Genomic DNA, 20,846 nt, shown 5'->3' on the forward strand with positions numbered 1-20,846 from the left:
AGACACATGGGTTTTTTTGTGGGAGCTACAGAAATGTTGTACAAATCAAAATGTGACAATGAATGCACAACTCTAAATTAGCTAAAATTTCTTGAATTTTGCATTTATTGAATTCTATGGTAGATAAACTATACTTCAATAAAGTTGATTTTAAAAGATACTATGGAATAGAGAATATCCCAAATAGTATACTAAAAGTAATTTCAGTTTACCGTCAACTTTTTTCAGTCCATTGTTTTGTTTTGTTTTTTAATAAATTTATTTTTTATTGGTGTTCAATTTGTCAACATACAGAATAACACCCAGTACTCATCCCGTCAAGTGCCCTTTCAGTGCCCGCCACTCAGTCACCCCCACCACCTGCCCACCTCCCCTTCCACCACCCCTAGTTCGTTTCCCAGAGTTAGGAATCTTTCTTGTTCCATCTCCCTTTCTGATATTTCCCACTTATTTTTTCTCCTTTAGTCCATTGTTTTGAATCATAGTCAAGGGTGAAATGTGAGGAATTTTGTTAAAAACTCAGAATTAACTTAAATGGAAGATATTTATTATTGACCATCCTGGTGTCCACTATAAGACCTTGCATAGTAATATTACAATGTTTCAATTGTTCATAGTGGAATATATTTAATGGATTCCATTTCCAAAGCATTTTCACTGAAGCTGGGATTTTAACTCAGATCTTCTTTCTCCACTTTGATAATTAGCTCTCTATCAAGCAAAAAATTAACCTTTAGCCACTACACTGCCTCAAATTTCTATGCACTATTCCAAATTTCTCACAAAGTTTTGTCTCTCCACTTACCTAATTTTAAAAGTAATCATAATTGCTTGAAAATGTAGACGTATAATGAACTGTTCTATTATCATTAGCATCATTATCATTACTGTAACTATGAATAATATTGGTTCTCAGATGTATTACAAGGAATAATAATTCCACAGAGTGTTCACTTTTTTTTTTTTTGGTTTAAAATGGTTCTCTTCTCAAATTTACTATCAGAGTGATAGAAGGGGGATAGAAGATAGTCATCAGCTAATTTTTTAAATTTCTTAACGCAAAGCTCTACCAAAGTACTTATAATTGAACTAAGTTAACAGCTAAATTTATTTTGATGATATTAAAATGTTTGCCATTGGGATCCCTGGGTGGCTCAGTGGTTTAGCTCCTGCCTTTGGCCCAGGGCGTGATCCTGGAGTTCCAGGATCGATTCCCACATTGGGCTCCCTGCGTGGAGCCTGCTTCTCCCTCTGCCTGTGTCTCTGCCTCTCTCTCTCTCTGTCTCTCATGAATAAATAAATAAAATCTTAAAAAAATAATAAAATAAAATGTTTGCCATTATGGCATAAATTTGCACACACATGTATATGTATATTTATGTGTGTATATATACACATGATCACAGCTATGTATATACTCAACTTATTAAATATGTACTAGGTTCCAGTGTCCCTCGCAGACCTGAAAAGAGCCTCTAATTAAGTAGTTATAATACAACAAGCTCTTTGGCCTGTTGCATATTCCTGAGAAAAGTCAAAACTTCTCCATTTGACAGAGCTTAATTTATAGATAAAATGCTTTTTATCTTGTCTAACTTCTAGGATCTTTTTGACAAACAGTAATAAAAAATAACTGTGAATTTCTTTTTTCTTTTATATTTACTGAAATACTGAAGTGTATATTCTAAAACTTTTCAAAATTCTTTGCCCAGTACCATAATTAGTGCATTCTTTTCATGTTCCCAAATGTTTTAAAAGTACAAATAATCCAAGATCCTTCAGTACATTTTCTTCTTCTAATTTTGTGAGTCTGTTGATTGTGGCTATTTCCTCTTCTGGAGGGTGTAATTTCAGAATTGTCATTTGTTATAAAATGACTAATCTAATAGTGTTACATTTCTCCATTAATTGTCTCCACATGACATCTTATAATTTTTTTCTTTCTGGAATATTTTAGATTTTCTCTGGAATCATTTCCTTTATTTGACCTCACAAATACTCCAACAATCATTTGATAGAAAGTGTCCTTTATTTCTTTAAATACTTTTGATAGCTACAGCTTCATTTTGCTTGCCATTTTGTCATTACTTTGATACATGAGAATAGTCTGATGAGGTAAATCATAGTGAAAAGGCCTGCTCTCTTCTCAGGTAATGGTACAATACTATATTGGAAATGTCTTTAAAGTTTGGTTAATTTTTCTCTAATTTGCCCTCTACCATCTTTAATGGATAAATGGTTATTTCTATTCCCATTGTTGTTTACTGCTTTCTGTGTATGGTGCTAGTTATAAACATAATTGCAGTATTGTCACATGTCTTTTCTTGGTAATGGCATGATGTCATAATTTACCTTATATCACTTTGTGAAGAAAAAAAAAAACTAGTGATCCTGAAAGGCTTTAGACCTGAGAACTTCTATTACAGTGTACATGGATGTTCTAAATCAGTAGCCCTGATCTGCTACTTCCTTTCATTCTGTTTTTGTTGGAAATTACTGATTTTATATAAATCCAAGCTGACAACTTCACAAGATCAATTTGTTTTCTTCAAACAGTTTTCATCCATTACCTGGTAGATGCATATCTTAGGTGAAAATAGAACTCAAATTATAGTGTTTTTACAACTTTTCTTTTTTAATGATTTTATTTATTTGAGACAGAAAGAGAGGGAAAGAGAGCACAAATGGGGAGAAGGGTCAGAGGGAGAGGGATAAGCAGACTCCCTGTTGAGTAGGGAGCCTGATGTGGGGCTTGATGCCAGGACCCTGGGCATTCAGTGTTTTCTTCTATAGTATTACTTTTTCATTGTCTGAACATAATGTCAGGAAAGACGATATAGTGTGCGTCTTTTTATTAGAAGAGTTTTCAAATAGGAGATCGTCCCGTCTGCCTGGAAGTTTCCATAATACTGTTATTTAAACAAATCACTTCTCTATTTCACAATAAACTTACCCTAAAGTGATAAACAATTTTTAATTATGTAGTTCCAGAATAATAATCTGATGAGATTTTAAAAAGTAGGTGACGAATTATGTCCTAAGTACAAACTAAAAATGAATTATCACTTGAAAGTAAGAATTGTGGAATTAATTTGTAAAAGGTACAAGTTAGTTAGAAGTGAATGCATGTTACACAGTCTTCCCAAAGTAGAATTGAAAGGAAATAGATAGCCATTTTTATCTTATACTTTTAGTAATGAATTGAATTCTTGTTACTGAATATATTCATTAAGAGTATTAGATACGTTTTCCCAAATCTACTTGTGTGATGTACTCTAACAAAAAAAGCAAAAGGATTTTTGTAAATAACTAAATAACTAAATATTTAGAGAGAAACAGTGAGAGTATAGACACAAGAGTTGGGGTGGGAGGGGCAGAGGGAGAAGGCGAGAATGATTCTTAAGCATGCCCTATGCTCAGTGTGGAGCTGACACAGGATTCAATCTTAAGACCCTGAGACTATGACCTGAGCTAAAATCAAGAGTCAGACAGTTAACTGACTGAGCCACCCAGGCACCCCCTCTAACGTTTTTTTTTTAAGACAGAGAGAGAAAGCAAAAGGGTAATTTGGCCAAAGAACTGTATTCCTCTTGATATCACAAAGGAATATTCTGAGATGTTCTATACAACAGATGTTTACCCTTAATTTTTGAAATATATTTACTCACTGTGCTTTTTCTCACATAATCACATAATCTACTTAATTTATAAAGCCATTTTTATCTCTAATCATAGCAGAACAATTCTATAGATGTGAGAAATTTTCTAGAAATGCTGTCTGTAAATTATAATAAAATTCCAGTTTTATATGGTGTTCAAAACTATTTTCTCAATTTCAATGATTTTAATAGTGGTGATCTTTCTAAGAGTACAGACACTCAGCCTCTTAACCCCCTTCTCAGCCAAATGCAATTTAAATTATGCCAATTTCTTAAAATTTTACCTTCTATAGTAGAAATGAGTACATCCCTTCTTTTTTATCACATAGCATGTTTTTTAAATTATATTACATATATTTCTGCTTTTTAAAAAAGATTTTACTTATGAGAGAGAGAGAGAGAGAGAGAGAGAGGCAGAGACACAGGCAGAGGGAGAAGCAGGTTCCATGCAGGAAGCCCGATGTGGGACTCGATCATCATGCCCTGGGCCAAAGGCAGGCGCTAAACTACTGAGCCACCCAGGGGTCCCCTATATTTCTGCTTTTTAACTTTAATTTATACCTCTATGTTCTATCTTTCTAGAACAAAGGATCCTTAAGAATAGGAACAGTATGAGGTAATTGGGTAATGGGCATTAAAGAGGACACGGAATGAGATGAACAGTGGGTGTTATACACAACTGATAAATTATTGAACACTATATCTGAAACTAATGATGTACTAGATATTGGCTAATCAAATTTAAATTTGAAAAAAGAATAGGGGCAGTAGTTTGTGCTCCCTATATGGAATTGGGTAGTAGATGCAGAACTTGTTTCTTGAATTGGATTCATAAACTAAATACTATTAATGCACAATGGGATGAACTCTCGTCTGACAAATTTCCATATGGAGGATACATTTATTTTGGAATCATAATTTAAGAGGAAGTATAGTTGTTGAGAGGACATTGAGTTTGCTACTTCCTAAGTATGTTACCTTGGACAAGTCAACATTCCTACTCTCATTTGTGAATGAGGATGATAAACACTTACATCTTAGTTTGATTAGGTGATTAAATCATTATATATGAATTGTTGGTATATAAGCTGACATGGATGTCTGCTTTGGTGGTGATGATGATGACAAATTCCTTTCAGTGCTCTTTTCTTGCCACTCTAATATAAAAGGCTAAAGAAATATGTGTATAATTCAGTTTTCCCTCTACTATATGTACCTTGAGTGCTAGACAAATGAAAGTGTTTAAAAACATGTAAATAGATACTGTTGCAGATGCATAATTTGGTCCCTCTGCTCTGAGTATCTTTTAAAAATTTTTTTCTCATCAATTTCCATCCCCAGTTTCCACAGTGACTATGCAATTTCTATCACTTATCTTTAGACTCCTCCTCAACCCTCTTCTCTCTCTTCCTCACTGGATACCAAAAGAATTTCTTCCTTATAAATAAATACTACATAAGGGCACAGTTTGCAACTAAATATTTGTGCAAACTTGAACAAGTATTTTTACATACACCATAATACCTGATCTTTTTACCAAGACCAGTGTAGTTGTCTACTGCAAACATGAGAATTTTCCCAGGACTACTGACAATGCTTCATTATTGGCTCATTGTCATCATCCTCAGTGTAGAAATGAGAAAATTGAGCTTCAGAAAGTTTTGGTGCTCAGGTGGTAAATATGAGACCTGAAATTTAAAGATAGATTGATTGATTTGAGAGAGGAGAGAGAGAGCACAAACACATGTGCATGAGCAAGGGGAGAGTCAAAGGGAGAGAGAGAGAGAGGGAAACAATCTAAAGCAGACTCCCTGCTAAACAAGGAGCTGAAGGCTGAGCTCAGCAGGACTCAATTTCATGAGCCTAAGAACATGACCTGAGCCAGAATCAATAGTTGGACGCTTAACTAAGCCCACCCAGGTGCCTCCAGAGTCCTGAAATTTAAATTTAGATTTCTCCTAATGCTCTTCTGTTCTGATTTACAGAAAGCATCAAGTAAGAAACCCTTTCTGTCTTCCTATATCAAAAATGATCTTTGTATCTTGCCTTTGGCTTCTGAAAAAGTAGCAGCTGTCTTTCTGTCAGAATTTTTTATTGATTATTGATATTTTTCTCTTCATTCTCTCGGGATTCCCACAGGGTTTTTAAAATCAATTATCTTCTCAGTTTTTAAAAAATCTTTCTCATCCCTTGACTCCTTTTACATAGCCTTAATACGTGTTTGAGTCTCATTGACCATGTTACATTATGTGGAGAGACAAAATTCTTCAGAAATAACTTAAACTGCTTATAGATGAGGGTTTCCTGATCTTTAATCAGGTTTCAGCCTTGGAAAACTTAATTCTGCTCTTACCACTAACTCTGTTCTAGCTACAATGCTTATTGACCAGCTAGTGTACACTTGTTAGAACTTACCTCATTTGACATGTCTCAAACTTGGTTTTGTTGACTTCTCCCTCATTTTTAAGACTCTTATATCACATGGTTGAAGTGACACCCTTTCTCTTACCTGGATGTTTTCTTTCTCTAGGATTCTTCCTCTTCTTTCTTTGATGCTTTCCTTCTTTTCTATATCTTTTAAATTCCTGTTTTCCATGGTTCTTTCCTCATCCTCATTAGGGCCCTCTAACATTTGAGTACACTGAAATAAATACTAATTTTACAGGTGCACACTGCTTTTTTGGTCACTTGCACCAGCTATTTATCATTATCTCTTGGGATCTCTTTTGTGATTGTAGGCAGTTGTTGGGCAGCACTGCAGTGATATGTAAGCTCAGCTGGACTAGACATCCAAGATGGCTCAATCATATCTAGCAGTTGATGTTTGTTGCAAGCTTAAAGCTCACTTGGGATCTTTGACTGAAACACTTACCCACCACTTCTTTACATGGCTTAGGCTTCTCAAAGCATGCCAGATATGTTCCAAGAGGGAATGTCTTAAGAGTGAATGTTCCAAAAAGGTAGAAGTTGAAGCTACTAGTCCTCTTAGGGACTTCTCCCATAACTAACAAAGCACTACTTTTGCCCTCTTCTTTTGGTCAAGGCAGGCAAAGGAACAACCTAGATTTAAAGAGGTAAAGAAACTCTACCTCTTAATGGGGGAGTGGTAAGAAGAGCATGTAGTATGGAACTGCTGTTACAGCCATCTTTGGAAAATGCCGTTTACTTCAACCTGTGATTGAAAGTAATCAGTATTTTTGTCTCTACCTCTCTTTCTTTTTGCATCTACTTCTATCTTCTCTTTCTAATCATCAATCTTTACTATTCCTCACCTGACACTGTAAACTGGGAATTTCATAAGCACAGTCTCCTGGCATATGTGAGAATTCTTAGCACCCATAGAACTTGGTCAGACTTTGTCCCATCACTTCTGAGAGACAATTTGATGGACCTAACTGGGCACAAGCATTGTCCATCTTTTAATCATCTATGACTTGGGAGTGGGTAGGTTTATATGGCAGGGACACAGTTGCTATTGGCCTACTTTTATGAGGGGATGAGCATTTTCCAATTAAATTGTTATGATCATACCCCCCCACCCCCCCACAAAGCTTCTGCTACTGCCAGGAATGCCTACTAATTATTCAGAGTTCCGTTTAACATCACCTCTTTTATGACATCTGTTAACTTCCTTGTTATGTATTTCTCTATCCTGCACACTCCCATTAATTTTGTAGGTACTTTAGTGTTTATAACTTTATGAATAATGTTATTATGCACGTACATGGATCCCTAACCCCCAAACTATGGTTTCTGGAGAATAGCATATACCACTTTTTCTTATATAAGGGAGTAATTCAATCAATGAAGATATATATGTGTGTATATATATATATATATATATATATATATATACACACACACACACATATATATACACACACATACATATATATATACTAAAAATAAAAATAGTATGTATTTGCATTAGTCTTTGCTCTTAATTATTTTTTGCCAGAATTATAATTGCTTAAGTAATTTATCGTTAGTCTTTATAATTGTAAGGGCCAGTATGTTAAAGAATAATATGAAGGCATATCTCTACATTTATAACCTTGTATACTAAGTAACTCCTTCACCATTTGACCCATTTTCTTAGGATAATTCACACTACTCATTGCAGGGTTGTAGTTCTCTGTGGTAACTACTGCTAATCAAACAGATGTTATTTTCTAGTAATATGTACTGGAATTGACTTTAGTTGGTATAAATTAGGTTATACTAAAATTCATTATATAAATTGTTTTGCATGGAAATTTTATGGGCACTCTGGTCTAGGTTAATCAGTTTCTTTCCTAACTTAGTTGTGATAATCTGAGAGCAACCAAAATTTAAATTAGAATAAATTGACACCTTGCTGATTTTTCCTGGATCTGGAAGAATGGAAGAAAGAAATACATGAATTTATTCTTTTGTTCTCTGCACACTACATGGTTTAACCAACTCCTGAAGCAGGCTCAGAAGTGTACAAGTCAAATAGAGACATACTTTTGAATAGAACTCCATCAAAAATGTCTCCTCACTATAGAAAATACAGGAATTTTTCTATTTATTTAAATTTCAAAAATCAGTCTCTTTAAGAAGCTCTTAAGTACCTAACATACAAAAAACCAAGGTCAATTAAAAGATTTAACTTCATTTTTGTAAATCCATAATTACCCTGAAATTTAACTGAAATATAGTACAGAATGACTGAGTAAAGATCACTATTAATGAATATTGTCCATATGCAACTTTCTCATATCTTATCCTTGTTACAATTAGCTATGAGATAGGTAGATAGATAGATAGATAGATAGATATACAGACAGATAGATACCTTGTTACCTTGTTTTTGGTCAGATTTGAGTGTAAATTCAAAGATATGGGAGTATCTGTCTTTCATATTAGATATAAACTGGTATTTCCTTCTGAAAATATCTGAAATACCTATGCATTATCCCTGACTTGAAAGGATAATTTCTTTTTCATAATAACCCAAATAGGAGAGAAATAAGCCATTTCATTTTTGATAACTTTGGGTAAGTAAAAAAAGAAACCCAAAACTATTGTCATTTTAAAGGAGGCTATATTGTAATAATGCTTTAAGAGAGTTCCTGAATTCCATCTTCTTGGAAAGTGACTTATTCTTTGCAATATCCTGCAGAACATGCTGACTAATAATGCTGTCCTCCCAACAGAAAATCCAATCAGATTTGACAAGTCATGAGATCAGTTTAGAAGAAATGAAGAAACATAACCAGGGAAAGGAGACTGCCCAAAGGGTACTATCCCAAATTGATGTGGCACAGGTACATGTTCTTGCATAAACTAAGGAATTTGTTTTAATTGGGTATTAAAATATAGTTTGTATTAGACAATTTGATTATTAGAAAAATTGGGATCAAGGGCATTATTTAAAAACTACAACATGATACATAAATAATACAGATTTTGGGGGGTTATACATTTTAAGGATAAAATAGGTTAATAAATTACCTTTTATTTAGTATCACATTAAGAACAGCTACCGAATTCTCCCAAATGTATGTATTCTTTGTTCTAGACAAGTAGAAAAAAATTGCTTTCCTTTTTTTTAATCTTTAATATCTTCAGGAATAAAGAAAAATCTATTAACAAATATATGGCTGCTTATTGTTTGTAATGTAAAATTATATGGGTGCTTATATTGTCTTTACAGAAAAAATTGCAGGATGTTTCCATGAAGTTTCGATTATTCCAGAAGCCAGCCAATTTTGAGCAGCGCCTACAAGAAAGTAAAATGATTTTAGATGAAGTGAAGATGCATTTACCTGCGTTGGAAACAAAGAGTGTGGAACAGGAAGTAGTACAGTCACAGTTAAATCATTGTGTGGTATGTATTTCTGGAAGCAAATACACAGCTACTCCTTGACTTTCCTTATTAAACAGTATGTAGGAAAAAATAAGGAGGTATGTGATTATCCTCCTTTATAATAGAAGATCCTTTTCACATAACTCTAATCATTACACTATGTAATTTTAAGATTAAGAACAAAAGTTAGCGCAGTTGTATTGAGAGACAAGGACTTATTGAAATAGTGCCTTTGAATACATCCTCTATATGTGTCTTTTAGAATCTGTAATTCTCTAAGGACAATGAAAAATATAAGAGGGAATCCCTTTATTTAATTTTCATCATACTTTGAATATATATTTTAAATGGAAATTTTAAAAAGCAATATATTGGTCTGGAAACAGCAGTAATAGCAACAGCTACAATAATACACACCATTCCAGAAATGAAAACCAAGTAAGCTAAGTGATCTACACAAGTCACGTCTAATTCTCAAGGTTACAGACTAATTGAGACAATTTAAAGACAAAGCAGGTGGTGAAGGGCAAAAGCAAGATTCCAATCCAGGTGCTCTTTCTCCAAACCCTAGTATCTTTCCATTAGACAACAGTGCTGGATGTACACTGCAATGCCACCAGACCTCAAAGACAGAATAAAAAGGCATGGAAGACTTTTGATTAGCCTGTAACATAAATCTCCAGAAGATTATGGGGTTTTTGAGCTGTATCCTTTGTTGCAATTATTGGAAATTGGCCAAGTCACATGACTCCTCTGATAACATAAGGCTGAGTATTGAGGGCATCTATTAGAGTAATACAGCTATTATTATAACTCTATGTTTACTATGAGCTGAGTAGAAATTCACATAAAACAAAGGCACTGAATGTTATTAAAGGTAAAAAAGGCTATCTAGTTAGTACTTTGTGTTTTAAGTATTGCTTGTGCATTTAATCCATAACATAAATTTAAAAGAAACTCTTTAGATGCATTTCAGTCATATTATTGTGAGTGGGAAAGTAAATTTTTAACAAAAACTTTATAGATACATATATTTCTTCATGAAAAGTTCTGAAATATTTTTATGCAATTACATTTCTTCATAATACAGGCTGCATTTTAGTGGTATCATTATATAAAAATTCCCACCTTGAAAAAGAAAATTTGAATATAATAATGTCTGATTATTGGCTGATATTAGATGAGCAACATTAGGGATTTGTAGGAAGATATCTCCTCTTAAATTTTGCTAAAAGAATCGAAAGCAAATGACTCAAGTATACTATCATCATGATTAAACATATTACCAAAGGGAGAGCTGTTCCCTTCCATGATCAAGTCTCTAATGGTACATGAGAAAACTTGTCCATTAGTAGGTATGAGGTGAAAACCACCCTTCCTTAACCAACTGCGACTGTGCCCTGACTCATCACAGGAAAACATTTTCCAAATACTTTCCCAGTTTGTTTCTGGTTCTGGTTTAAATGTCAAGAGTAATTCAATAGTCTTTCCATAAGGATATCTTTTCAACTTTTATATTTTTTCAATTACTTAAGATGCCCTATTGCATGCACTGTAGTCATTGCCTTTGCCTTCAAGAAATTTTTGTTTACTTAAAAAAAAAGTTTTCTCAACATGAATGCAAATAAATACAAAGGATATTTCCCTCCCTCAGTGATGAGCATTTTCTCTACATACTGAATGATATGGTATTAATGGCTAACTGTACTATGCACTTTCGACATAAGAGTAAATCTCTGACTTTTTTTTAATGTTTAAAGAGTATATCATTTGGAAATACCTCTGATTCCAAAATTCACAGAGTTGATTCCCTCTGTACAGTTACTGATTTAGTATTTCTACATACTGATTTATATAATTTCTAAGTAGTAAAATGAAGTAAAAAAAATCATCTGGAAAGCTAAGACAGGAACCCAAAATTATTAGTAAAGGAAGATTAACACAAAACAACCACCAAAGAAGGGATTAAGATGGAAATAGATTATGTATGCAGCTTTAACAAGTAGGATGTTTGGTAAGCCTTTACAAAAAATGTGTTGTTTTAGGAATAGATTTTACTTATTTATTTTTAAAGATTTTATTTATTTATTCATGAGAGACACACAGAGAGGCAGGGACACAGGCAGAGAGAGAAGCAGGCTCCATGCAGGGAGCCTGACGTGGGACCCGACTCTGGGTCCCCAGGATCATGGCCGAAGACGGCGCTAAACTGCTACCCGGGGTGCCTATAGGCATAGATTTTAAACTGAAAAGAGAAAATAAACCCAAATTTTGTCCTAATTCCAAAGAAAAAGCAATTATCTACTAGTAACTTTATTGTGTAGTACAAGTAAAACATGTAGTTGTTAATGCTTACCACTGAACAGATTAAAGCAACAATGTATAGTGTAAACTATTATATATGCCTGTATACATATATACACATAAGCACATGTGTGTGCATGCATGCATTTATACATACACATATCTTTCCAGAAAAGTCCTTTGTGTGATGACACATTTCATTAGGCTTTGTTAAAGCAGTGTACTTTTGTGAAATAATGTATGTGTTCTTTAGGGTTGAGGTAGACATGAGTTTTTAAATAATATTTGTGTGTCTACTATATCTAATTGATCAACCCCATTAAGAAAATACATTTATATAATGCAATTAACATATTTAAAATTACCTTCCTTCCTTCTATATGATTTAATTAATATATGTTGAATTTATGATCTGGAAATTTAGATGTTTTATGCCCACAAAAATGTGTGAGAACAGCAGTGAATGTGTCTGTCTTGGCCACCACTGATTCTCTAGTGAATCCAATACTATCTGCTGTACTAGACTCTCAATACCTGATGAAAAAGTCAATGAATTTTTCCAAATTCACAGCTAGTATTATATAACATTTAAAACAGGAATACTATAACTTTTAGGAATAATCTTTATCAACTTGAATTGTAAAACTAAATATACTCATGATGTATATACTTACTTACTTTGGTGAGAATAATTACCAACTCTGAATGTCTATATCTGTGTATGTAATCACATATAAAAACATTACATCAATAGAAAGTGCAAAAGCTAGATATTGGTTATAGCCGCAAAATGCTACTATATTAAAACTGTAAACATAGAATGGCAGTTAAGGTAATCTCTACCTCTGTTTCTTTTTATTAATTATTATAGTGTAAATTGGATACTGTTGCTTATTATTATATTTTATGTTTTAACTTAGAACTTGTATAAAAGTCTGAGTGAAGTGAAGTCTGAAGTGGAAATGGTAATAAAAACTGGACGTCAGATTGTACAGAAGAAGCAGACGGAAAACCCGAAAGAGCTTGATGAAAGAGTTACAGCTTTGAAATTGCATTATAATGAGCTGGGAGCAAAGGTGCGTGTGCCCTGGAACCACAGACATGGGCTACTTACCACTTTCCTCTGAAATGGCAAAGCAAGAGGCAGTGATGATGCACAATTAATGTCTTGGAAAGTCTAATCATTTTCTCTCAATACATAGATACGTACATACATTTATGCATAGTCAGAGAGAGAGATGGATTCCCGTGTACGGTTCTTATTTAGAACAACAATTACACAATAAGGATCTTATTTCCAGCCTACATTAAAAAGTGTGTACAGCTCGGGGAGATTTTTATTGGCACACTGGATAGTTCTAAAAGGGTTTCTTTGTTCTAAACTTGCCTTCTTTTCATTGTATAAATTTACTGTGATGACTTAAAGGCTGGAGCCTCTTATAAACTAATGCCCTTACTTATATTTAGATACAATGAAGTTGACACTTTCCACATAGACCACATTAGGTGTAATAGAGTTGTCACATTCCATAGAAGTTATTTCCCTGTGTGGTAAGTCTTGCATAATCCACCACATTTGGCTAATGAGGTAGAATGGATTGCCGGTTAAGTCCTATTGGTCTATGATTTTTTTTTTTTGTATTTTTGTCCTGATAGAGTCCAATGTTTAATTCCATGTCACTGTTTGTTTTTTTTTTTTAGGTTTTTATTTATTGAGAGAGAGAGAGCAAGAACAGAGGGAAAGGGAGAAGCAGATACCTGCTGAGCAGAGAGCCCCATGCAGGGCTGGATCTCAGAACCCTGGAATCTTGACCTGAGCCAAAGGCAGATGCTTAACCAACTGAGGCGCCCCCCACCCTTTCACTGTTAATTAAAGATGTTTACATCTCTCCCCTTTCCCAAACTGTGGATTAACTAGGATAGTTATCTCACTTCCCTTAAATCAAATATTCTCTGTATATTTTCTATAGATTTAGAACTTTGATGGTTCAAAATAATGATAGTAATTCTAAAAAGTAGTCATAAAGGCATGAATTGTCAGGATGCCTGGGTGGCTCAGTAGTTGCGTGTCTGCCTTTGGCTCAGGGTGTGATCCCAGGTCTGGAATCGAGTCCCACATTGGGCTCCCTGTTAGGAGCCTGCTTCTCCCTCTGTCTATGTCTCTGCCTCTCTCTCTGTGTCTCTCATGAATAAATAAATAAAATCCTAAAAAAAAAAAAAAGGCACGAGTTGTTAACGTCGAGGGCTGACCTGGCCTTTTCTATGCTATTTTTTTATATTACTCTGAACCCTAAAATATTTTTGGTGCTCAGCTAAAGTATTAACATAGTAATAAAATACTAATTTATGTCTTTAAAAATGGTGATAGCTTAAAATATTATCTGATATTTGAGGGAATAAATGTATTTTATTAATAAATTTCATGCTTATTTCCTTAAACTTATGCAAATAAGTTATCTATTATTGGCATTTATGGCCATATATGAATAAATAAGAGTTTAAGTACTTTAAGCAAGTACTTTTAAGTGAGGGGTTCTTTAACTTTCCTAGTGCTTAGTGGGGAAAGACAAAATAAAGGCCAAAGCAGAAAAAAATAAAAATTTGTACATTTTAATTTCATTCTGACTGAAAGAGCTTTAGTGGGATCAGTGAGGAGAACAGAGTATATTTTAATGGCTCAGGTTCTCAACTTCATTAAAAATAACAACATCAGTGAGAAAATTGTCACTTTACCACAGACACAAATATAAATTTGTGCCCTTATTTGTGAAGTAGCCATGCAGAAACAATTTTTAACATTTCACCCTGGAAGTAGATGGAGGGTTGTGTCTTAAAGCTACTAATTGCAACTTACACTTCACTGAGAGAAAGTGAATTTTAGATTAAAATGGAAATCTGGAAATAACTATTCATATTAGCTGATAGTCTTTAATTTTAAAAACCTTCTCATTTATATTTCATATGTTTTGAATGACAGCTTACTGTCCTGTTATGGCAAAATATTTTCCTTCTTATTTGATTAAAAAGTAGGGAACACTGATACACAGTAAATAGTAAAACATGAGGATACTCTTGAAATAAAATACATTTCACCTGCTTGTATAGCCCATCAAGTTACCTCTGGAATAAAATACCCTTAAATCCTTCTGGAGAAGTTTATCACTATGTTAAAGATAACCACAGAGGGGAAAGTTGAATCTGCATTTGGTATCTCGTCTAGTATTTATAGACTTTGACAGGTGCCATTTATTCTATATTAAACATCAATTGAATAATCTCTAATATTACTCCTAATGCTATAGTTTGTTAATTTTTAGAAAGCTATTCTCTGTACTCAAAAATTTATGATTTGATCTCTGTGACTTTAAAGTATTGATAGATAGTTTTTTATTAATAAAAAGTGTATTTGGGGAAAAGGTGGTTTCTTTGTTATTTCAAGTATAAAATGTTGTCTGGGCCTTTTTATTTTCTTTTGCCTTGAAGAATTTGCACAAAATCTTTGCCTTTGCAAGAGTAGATTTTACATAAAGTAGTCACTGAATTTAAAGCAATAAAAAATGATGTCAGAAGACTACTAGTGCCCCAAATTAACTATTATGCAAAGCCCTATTTAACCCTGAAAATGCATATTTGAAAGTTGATGTTTCCTTAGCCATTTGGCATTTAATAATAACATTAAAGCAAAGTGAAAGATGACTAAGAAATCATACTTAGTTTTAATAGCCTGAGAGAATATAGCATAAATGTAGGGCAAGAATTTATTTTTGAAATAAAGATTTAGAACCATTAGTAATAAAAGGAATATATAAATATCCTCTTATAAAAATGCTGTGAGTCAAATATTCCTTCTCTAAGAAAAAGCTGTATACACTTAAATCTTTGGAGCACCTTGAACAACAGTGGTTCTATTTGACAAAACCAAACAAAACAAAGGCCATCTTAATATATTATTATTTTTTTCTGTAAAAAAAGACAAAAACACTTCTAGTTTAATCATCTTCAGAATTTATATGGTTACACTTGCCTCTCTGTTCAACGTATGTTACTTTTCTCTGAGTCAGCTCAGGCCGCCATAACAAAACACCACAGACTGGGTGGCTTAAACAACACACGTTTATTTCTCACAGTCTGGAGGCTGGAAAGTTTACCATCCAGGTGTCAGCCTAGTGAGGCATCTTTTCCTGGCTTACAGAAGCCACATCTTCTTTGTGATCTTTCCTGGTGGACCGGGAGGGAGAGAGAAGAAGAAGGAGGGAGGAAGTGGGGTGTGAGGTGATAGAGGGAGAGGGAGGGAGATCTTTCTTCCTCTTCTAATAAGGCCACAATCCTGTCAGATTGGAGTCTTACCTTTATGATCCCATTTAACCTTAATTACGTCCTAAAGATCCTATATCCAGGTGCAGTCACATTGATTTTTGGGCTTCAGTGTATTAATTTTGGGGGGATGTAGTTCAGTCCATAGCACTTTTCTTACAGGACATATTTTTATTTGTTTATTATAATCAACTTAGCTTAATGGTTCAATGAATAAAACTTGAAGCGTTTCTTCTATGGCTTCTTTATGCTTTGATTTTTAGGGAAATATCCATAAATAGCAGTAGTCCTGTCAACCACACATGCATTTACCCATGAACCAGGGACTGCTGAGGCATTGTACTGCAGGTGGCACTCTTTGAAATGTATCCCTTTTCCACACACACACACACACACACACACACACACACACAAGTGTAAAACTCAATTTTCCTTAAGGTGGCAGTGTCTCCTGTTTTATTAAAACCTATTTAGCTGGATATAAACAAAATAGAATAAATAAAAATCAATAATGCATTAGCTCTGGGAAGATAGGATTTCTTTAAAATATTGAATCTGTATTTCTTTTGCTACCAATAGTGCGTAGAAAAAAATAACCATGCATAGAAACACACTGTAAGGTCTATTTTTTTTCTCCCATACACAAATCAAATCCTTGCAGGTGAAAGGGCAGATACTTTTACTTCCCTGAAGGGGCAAATGTGTAAAAAGAAAAAAAATTGAATTTGCAGCTTCAGCAACTAAACATTTTTTAAAAAATATACAGACACCTCTGTTAAAGAAACTAATACATTTTGTGGAGTACTTGGAATTTGTGTCAAAGTTCCAGTATGTTTATTTTGATTGTAGCATTTTAAATTTTTTGGAGACATGCTTACTTTGGCATTTTTCATTCTTATGGCTGGATTCTTATACATTCATATATATTCATCTGTGTGTGTATGTGTGATTGTGTGTGTATAGACAGATCGATCAGAAGAGTTTCTGGGCTTTTTATTAAACCAACCAGCCTAGACCCTAAACACAATGTTTGTGGAGAAGTATAAGTTTGTTAATTCTCCCTGTGAGAATGTGTAAGAATTTAATTTTGAGGGTTTTAGGTCTAAACACTGAGAGCTGGAATACAAAATCAGGTCATGATTTTCTCTATTAATAAGGGTGAAACTTGTATTTTGGAGTTTGTTTTTTTTTTCCCTCATTGGATGGCAAAATATGTTTAAAGGGGAAGTGACTTACTATTTTTGTTGTTTTTCTGCAGAAGTAAGACACTTTACAGATGCAATGACAGTAAAATTGACTATTTTAAGTATTACCGAAATAATTTTGCCACTTGAGAGAAACTATATTCTTTCTGCATTTTGATTCCTTACAAGCAAGAGCAATCCTCATTTGTCTATAGAGGATTATAAACTTTGTCCATCCATGTGACAAATGACTGAAGCTTTTCTAAAAGAAACGTGTTATAATGGGATGCCTGGTGGCTCAGTAGTTGAGAGTCTGCCTTTGGCTCAGGGCGTGATCCAGGGTCCTCTGATCCAGTCCCACATTGGACTCCCAGCGGGGAACTGGCTTCTCCCTCTGCCTATGTCTCTGTGTCTCTTATGAATAAATAAATAAAATCTAAAATAAAAAGAGAAATGTGTAATTTATTTGGTTTGACTTACATCAATCAATATATTTTAAAATTTTGAACATAGGGGCACCTGGATTGCTCAGTGGTTGAGCATCTGCCTTTGGCTTAGGTGTTGATCCTGGGGTCCTGGGATCGAGTTCCGCATCAGGCTCCCTATAGGGAGCCTGCTTATCCCTCTACCTATATCTCTGCCTCTCCCTCTCTGTCTTTCATGAATAAATAAATAAAATCTTAAAAAAATGAAAATAAATAAAATTTTGACCATTAATTATTTTTATTTGTATTGAAGAAAATAATTACAGTTGGTTTTTTTTTCCTACTTGACATAACACAGTCTTTTGGAGAAAGGATCTCATCTTCCCTAGACTGTTTATTCACCAATAATAGACTATATGGTTTTTCTAAAATACTATTTTAAAAAAAATAAGAACAAAGTTGTTTTAAAGATTTTTTTTAAATTTGTTTGTGAGAGAGAGCAAGCATGAGAGAAAGAGAACATGAGCAGAATGAAGAGGTAGAGGGGGAAACAGACTCCCTGATGAGCAGGGAGCCAGATGCTGGGCTCAATCCCACGTCCCTCAATCTGAGGAACCTGGCCTGGGCTCATGACCTGAGTCAAAAGCAGACACTTAACTGACTGAGCCACCCAAGTGCCCAGAAAAAGGTTGTTGTGAAATGACAGAAATATTAAAGTTCCTATTAAGTGGCTGTAACTAAACCTGAATTGAAAGAGTAAACTAAATTGCATTTTATCATCATTCTTTTCAGGTGACAGAAAGAAAGCAACAGTTGGAAAAATGCTTGAAATTGTCCCGTAAGATGCGAAAGGAAATGAATGCCCTGACAGAATGGCTGGCAGCTACAGATATGGAACTGACGAAGAGATCGGCAGTTGAAGGAATGCCTAGTAATTTGGATTCTGAAGTTGCCTGGGGAAAGGTAAAACCTTTATCACTGAAGGTTATTTTTAACACACAAAGAAACACACAGTAATGTGAAGTATAAGGACCTCTTAATGTGCAACAGTGGTAGAAATATAAGTATTATCTTGCTTCACATTCTCTTTCCTCAAAAATTCATCAGGAGTTTAACTCTGTGTATTTCTGAATCATGGTAAAGCTGGTGGACAGCTTTAACAAGAATCTCCCTAAAGCTTGTTTAGAATTAGGTAGGTTATGAGTAAGTCCTTAAAAGTACCTTCATCATTAGTCAGAAAGTGAATTCCAAAGATGAGATTCAGCATTCCCTAAATTGCCTCAGACAGACTGCTTAGAAGGACCCAACCACCATGACCAAAGCAGGGATGTAGAGACTACAGACAGTTGGGCTGGAGAGGACTCGTAAGATCAACAGATTACTGATGTCACAATTGAAAAAAAAAATCTCAAGGGGTCTATGTGGCTGCTATCATTTCCACCACCAAAGGGCACAGGGGGGATCCCTGGGTGGCGCAGCGGTTTAGCGCCTGCCTTTGGTCCAGGGCGTGATCCTGGAGACCCGGGATCGAATCCCACGTCAGGCTCCCGGTGCATGGAGCCTGCTTCTCCCTCTGCCTGTGTCTCTGCCTCTCTCTCTCTCTCTCTCTCACTGTGTGCCTATCATAAAAAAAAAAAGGGCACAGGGTTTCCTTTAATCCTAGCTGGTAAATTCTTACTCTATCTCTTGACAGCCAGTCAGATATTATTGCTCCCCTAAAAATGTAAGGTCAGGGTACTCATAACTTATTTTTTTTCAGTTGATTCATTACTAGACTACTTGAAAGTCTGTTGATATAAAGGGAACTGCCAATATTAATACTGTGTTTTCACCTAAAACTTTGCCTGAACCATTAGGCATTTTTAAAAAATATCATAGCCATACTCTATCTCCTTGGTTTTTTTTTTTTAATTAGCTAACACTTGCCTGTATCAGTGAGATGTTAAAGGGATCTGTGTAAAAAAAAAATAAAATAAAATAAAGGGATCTGTGTTTTACTTTTAATTCAACAAGGCTATTTAGATTATCGAAAGGTGGGAAATTTTAATTGCATTATGTAAAAACTTATAATCATACAATTCCACCAAAACTGAAAACTGATTTCCTCTATATAAATTCAGGGGACAGGTAGATGTAAAATGTTGTTACATAAGTATTTTTCAAGTAAGTAGTAGTGAATGATTTCTTCTTCTTCCCACTCAGAATAGATCAGTGGTAGAGATAAGATATTGAATTGCATTTATTAGCTCAGAATCATATATATTGTGACATTATAGTAGCAAATACAGAGGGTACAGGCTAAAAATTACAATGGCCTTTTTTTCATTATTACCCAAACAATTATTTTATTTTTTGTGTGTGATAATTTAGTTTGAACCAGCGGAAATAATATACTTAGATGCGGGGTAGGCTACTGTAAGAAATAAGCAAAAAAATACCATGGCTCCAAGAAGTTAGAGGTTTATTTCTATCTCATGCAAGGCAGATGGTTTTGGATAGGGGAAGGTGTTTTGCTCCATGAAATTCTCACAAGAGGGAGGTCCTTTTCATTTCACTGCTCTGCAGTCCTCGGGGTATTTGTATTTATGCATAGAGTAAAACTTGCTCACTGCCATACCTCCCTCCCAGCCCACAACAGGAAGGGAAAACCGGAAGTGGAGGGAGGACACCAGCGGTCTCTTAAAGATGTGTTTGTTATAAAAGCTCCATGCATTATTTTGCTCATCTTTCACTTTCTAGAAGTTAGTCACATGATCATATTTAGTTTCCAGAGAAGATGGTGAAAGATGGGTCCTAACTGACTGGATGGTGTGTCCTGCTAAAATGATGAGTAGATTTTGTTTGAGAAAGAGGGGATGTATTCTGGGGGACACATAGCAGCTTTGGCCACATCAGTATCACCCGTATATTTTACATCATAAGATAAAGGTGGAAAATACTGGGGCACCTGGGTAGCTCTCTCAGTTGAGCCTCCAACTTTTGATTTTGGCTCAAATCATCATCTCAGGGTGCTGGGATAGAGCCCCATGTGGTGCTCCACTCTGGGGGTGGAGCCTGCTTAAGATTCTCTCTCCTCCTCTGCCTCTTCTCCTGCTTGTGCTGGCACTTTCTCTCCCTCTCTCTCTCA

General features: G+C 34.7%; 1 protein-coding gene and 1 long non-coding RNA gene across 16 annotated transcripts in view; one reads left to right on the top strand and one right to left on the bottom strand.

Moving 5' to 3' along the window:
• DMD (dystrophin) overlaps window positions 1-20,846 on the top strand; it is a 2,162,139-nt gene that overhangs the window by 910,105 nt on the left and 1,231,188 nt on the right. For all 15 annotated transcript variants that reach the window (XM_077887780.1, XM_077887782.1, XM_077887777.1 and 12 more), the window contains 4 exons: window positions 8,840-8,950; window positions 9,340-9,513; window positions 12,717-12,872; window positions 18,512-18,682. In XM_077887780.1, the coding sequence (XP_077743906.1) occupies window positions 8,840-8,950; window positions 9,340-9,513; window positions 12,717-12,872; window positions 18,512-18,682 (612 nt within the window). The remainder of the gene's footprint in view (window positions 1-8,839; window positions 8,951-9,339; window positions 9,514-12,716; window positions 12,873-18,511; window positions 18,683-20,846) is intronic.
• On the bottom strand, window positions 15,896-19,071 carry LOC144307788 (uncharacterized). Its single transcript, XR_013374503.1, has 2 exons — window positions 18,941-19,071; window positions 15,896-16,014 (listed from the first exon to the last, which is right to left on the bottom strand). It is a non-coding gene; the product is annotated as an uncharacterized LOC144307788 (long non-coding RNA).

This window comes from Canis aureus, chromosome X, assembly GCF_053574225.1.
Source record: "Canis aureus isolate CA01 chromosome X, VMU_Caureus_v.1.0, whole genome shotgun sequence".
Classification (NCBI taxonomy): domain Eukaryota; kingdom Metazoa; phylum Chordata; class Mammalia; order Carnivora; family Canidae; genus Canis; species Canis aureus.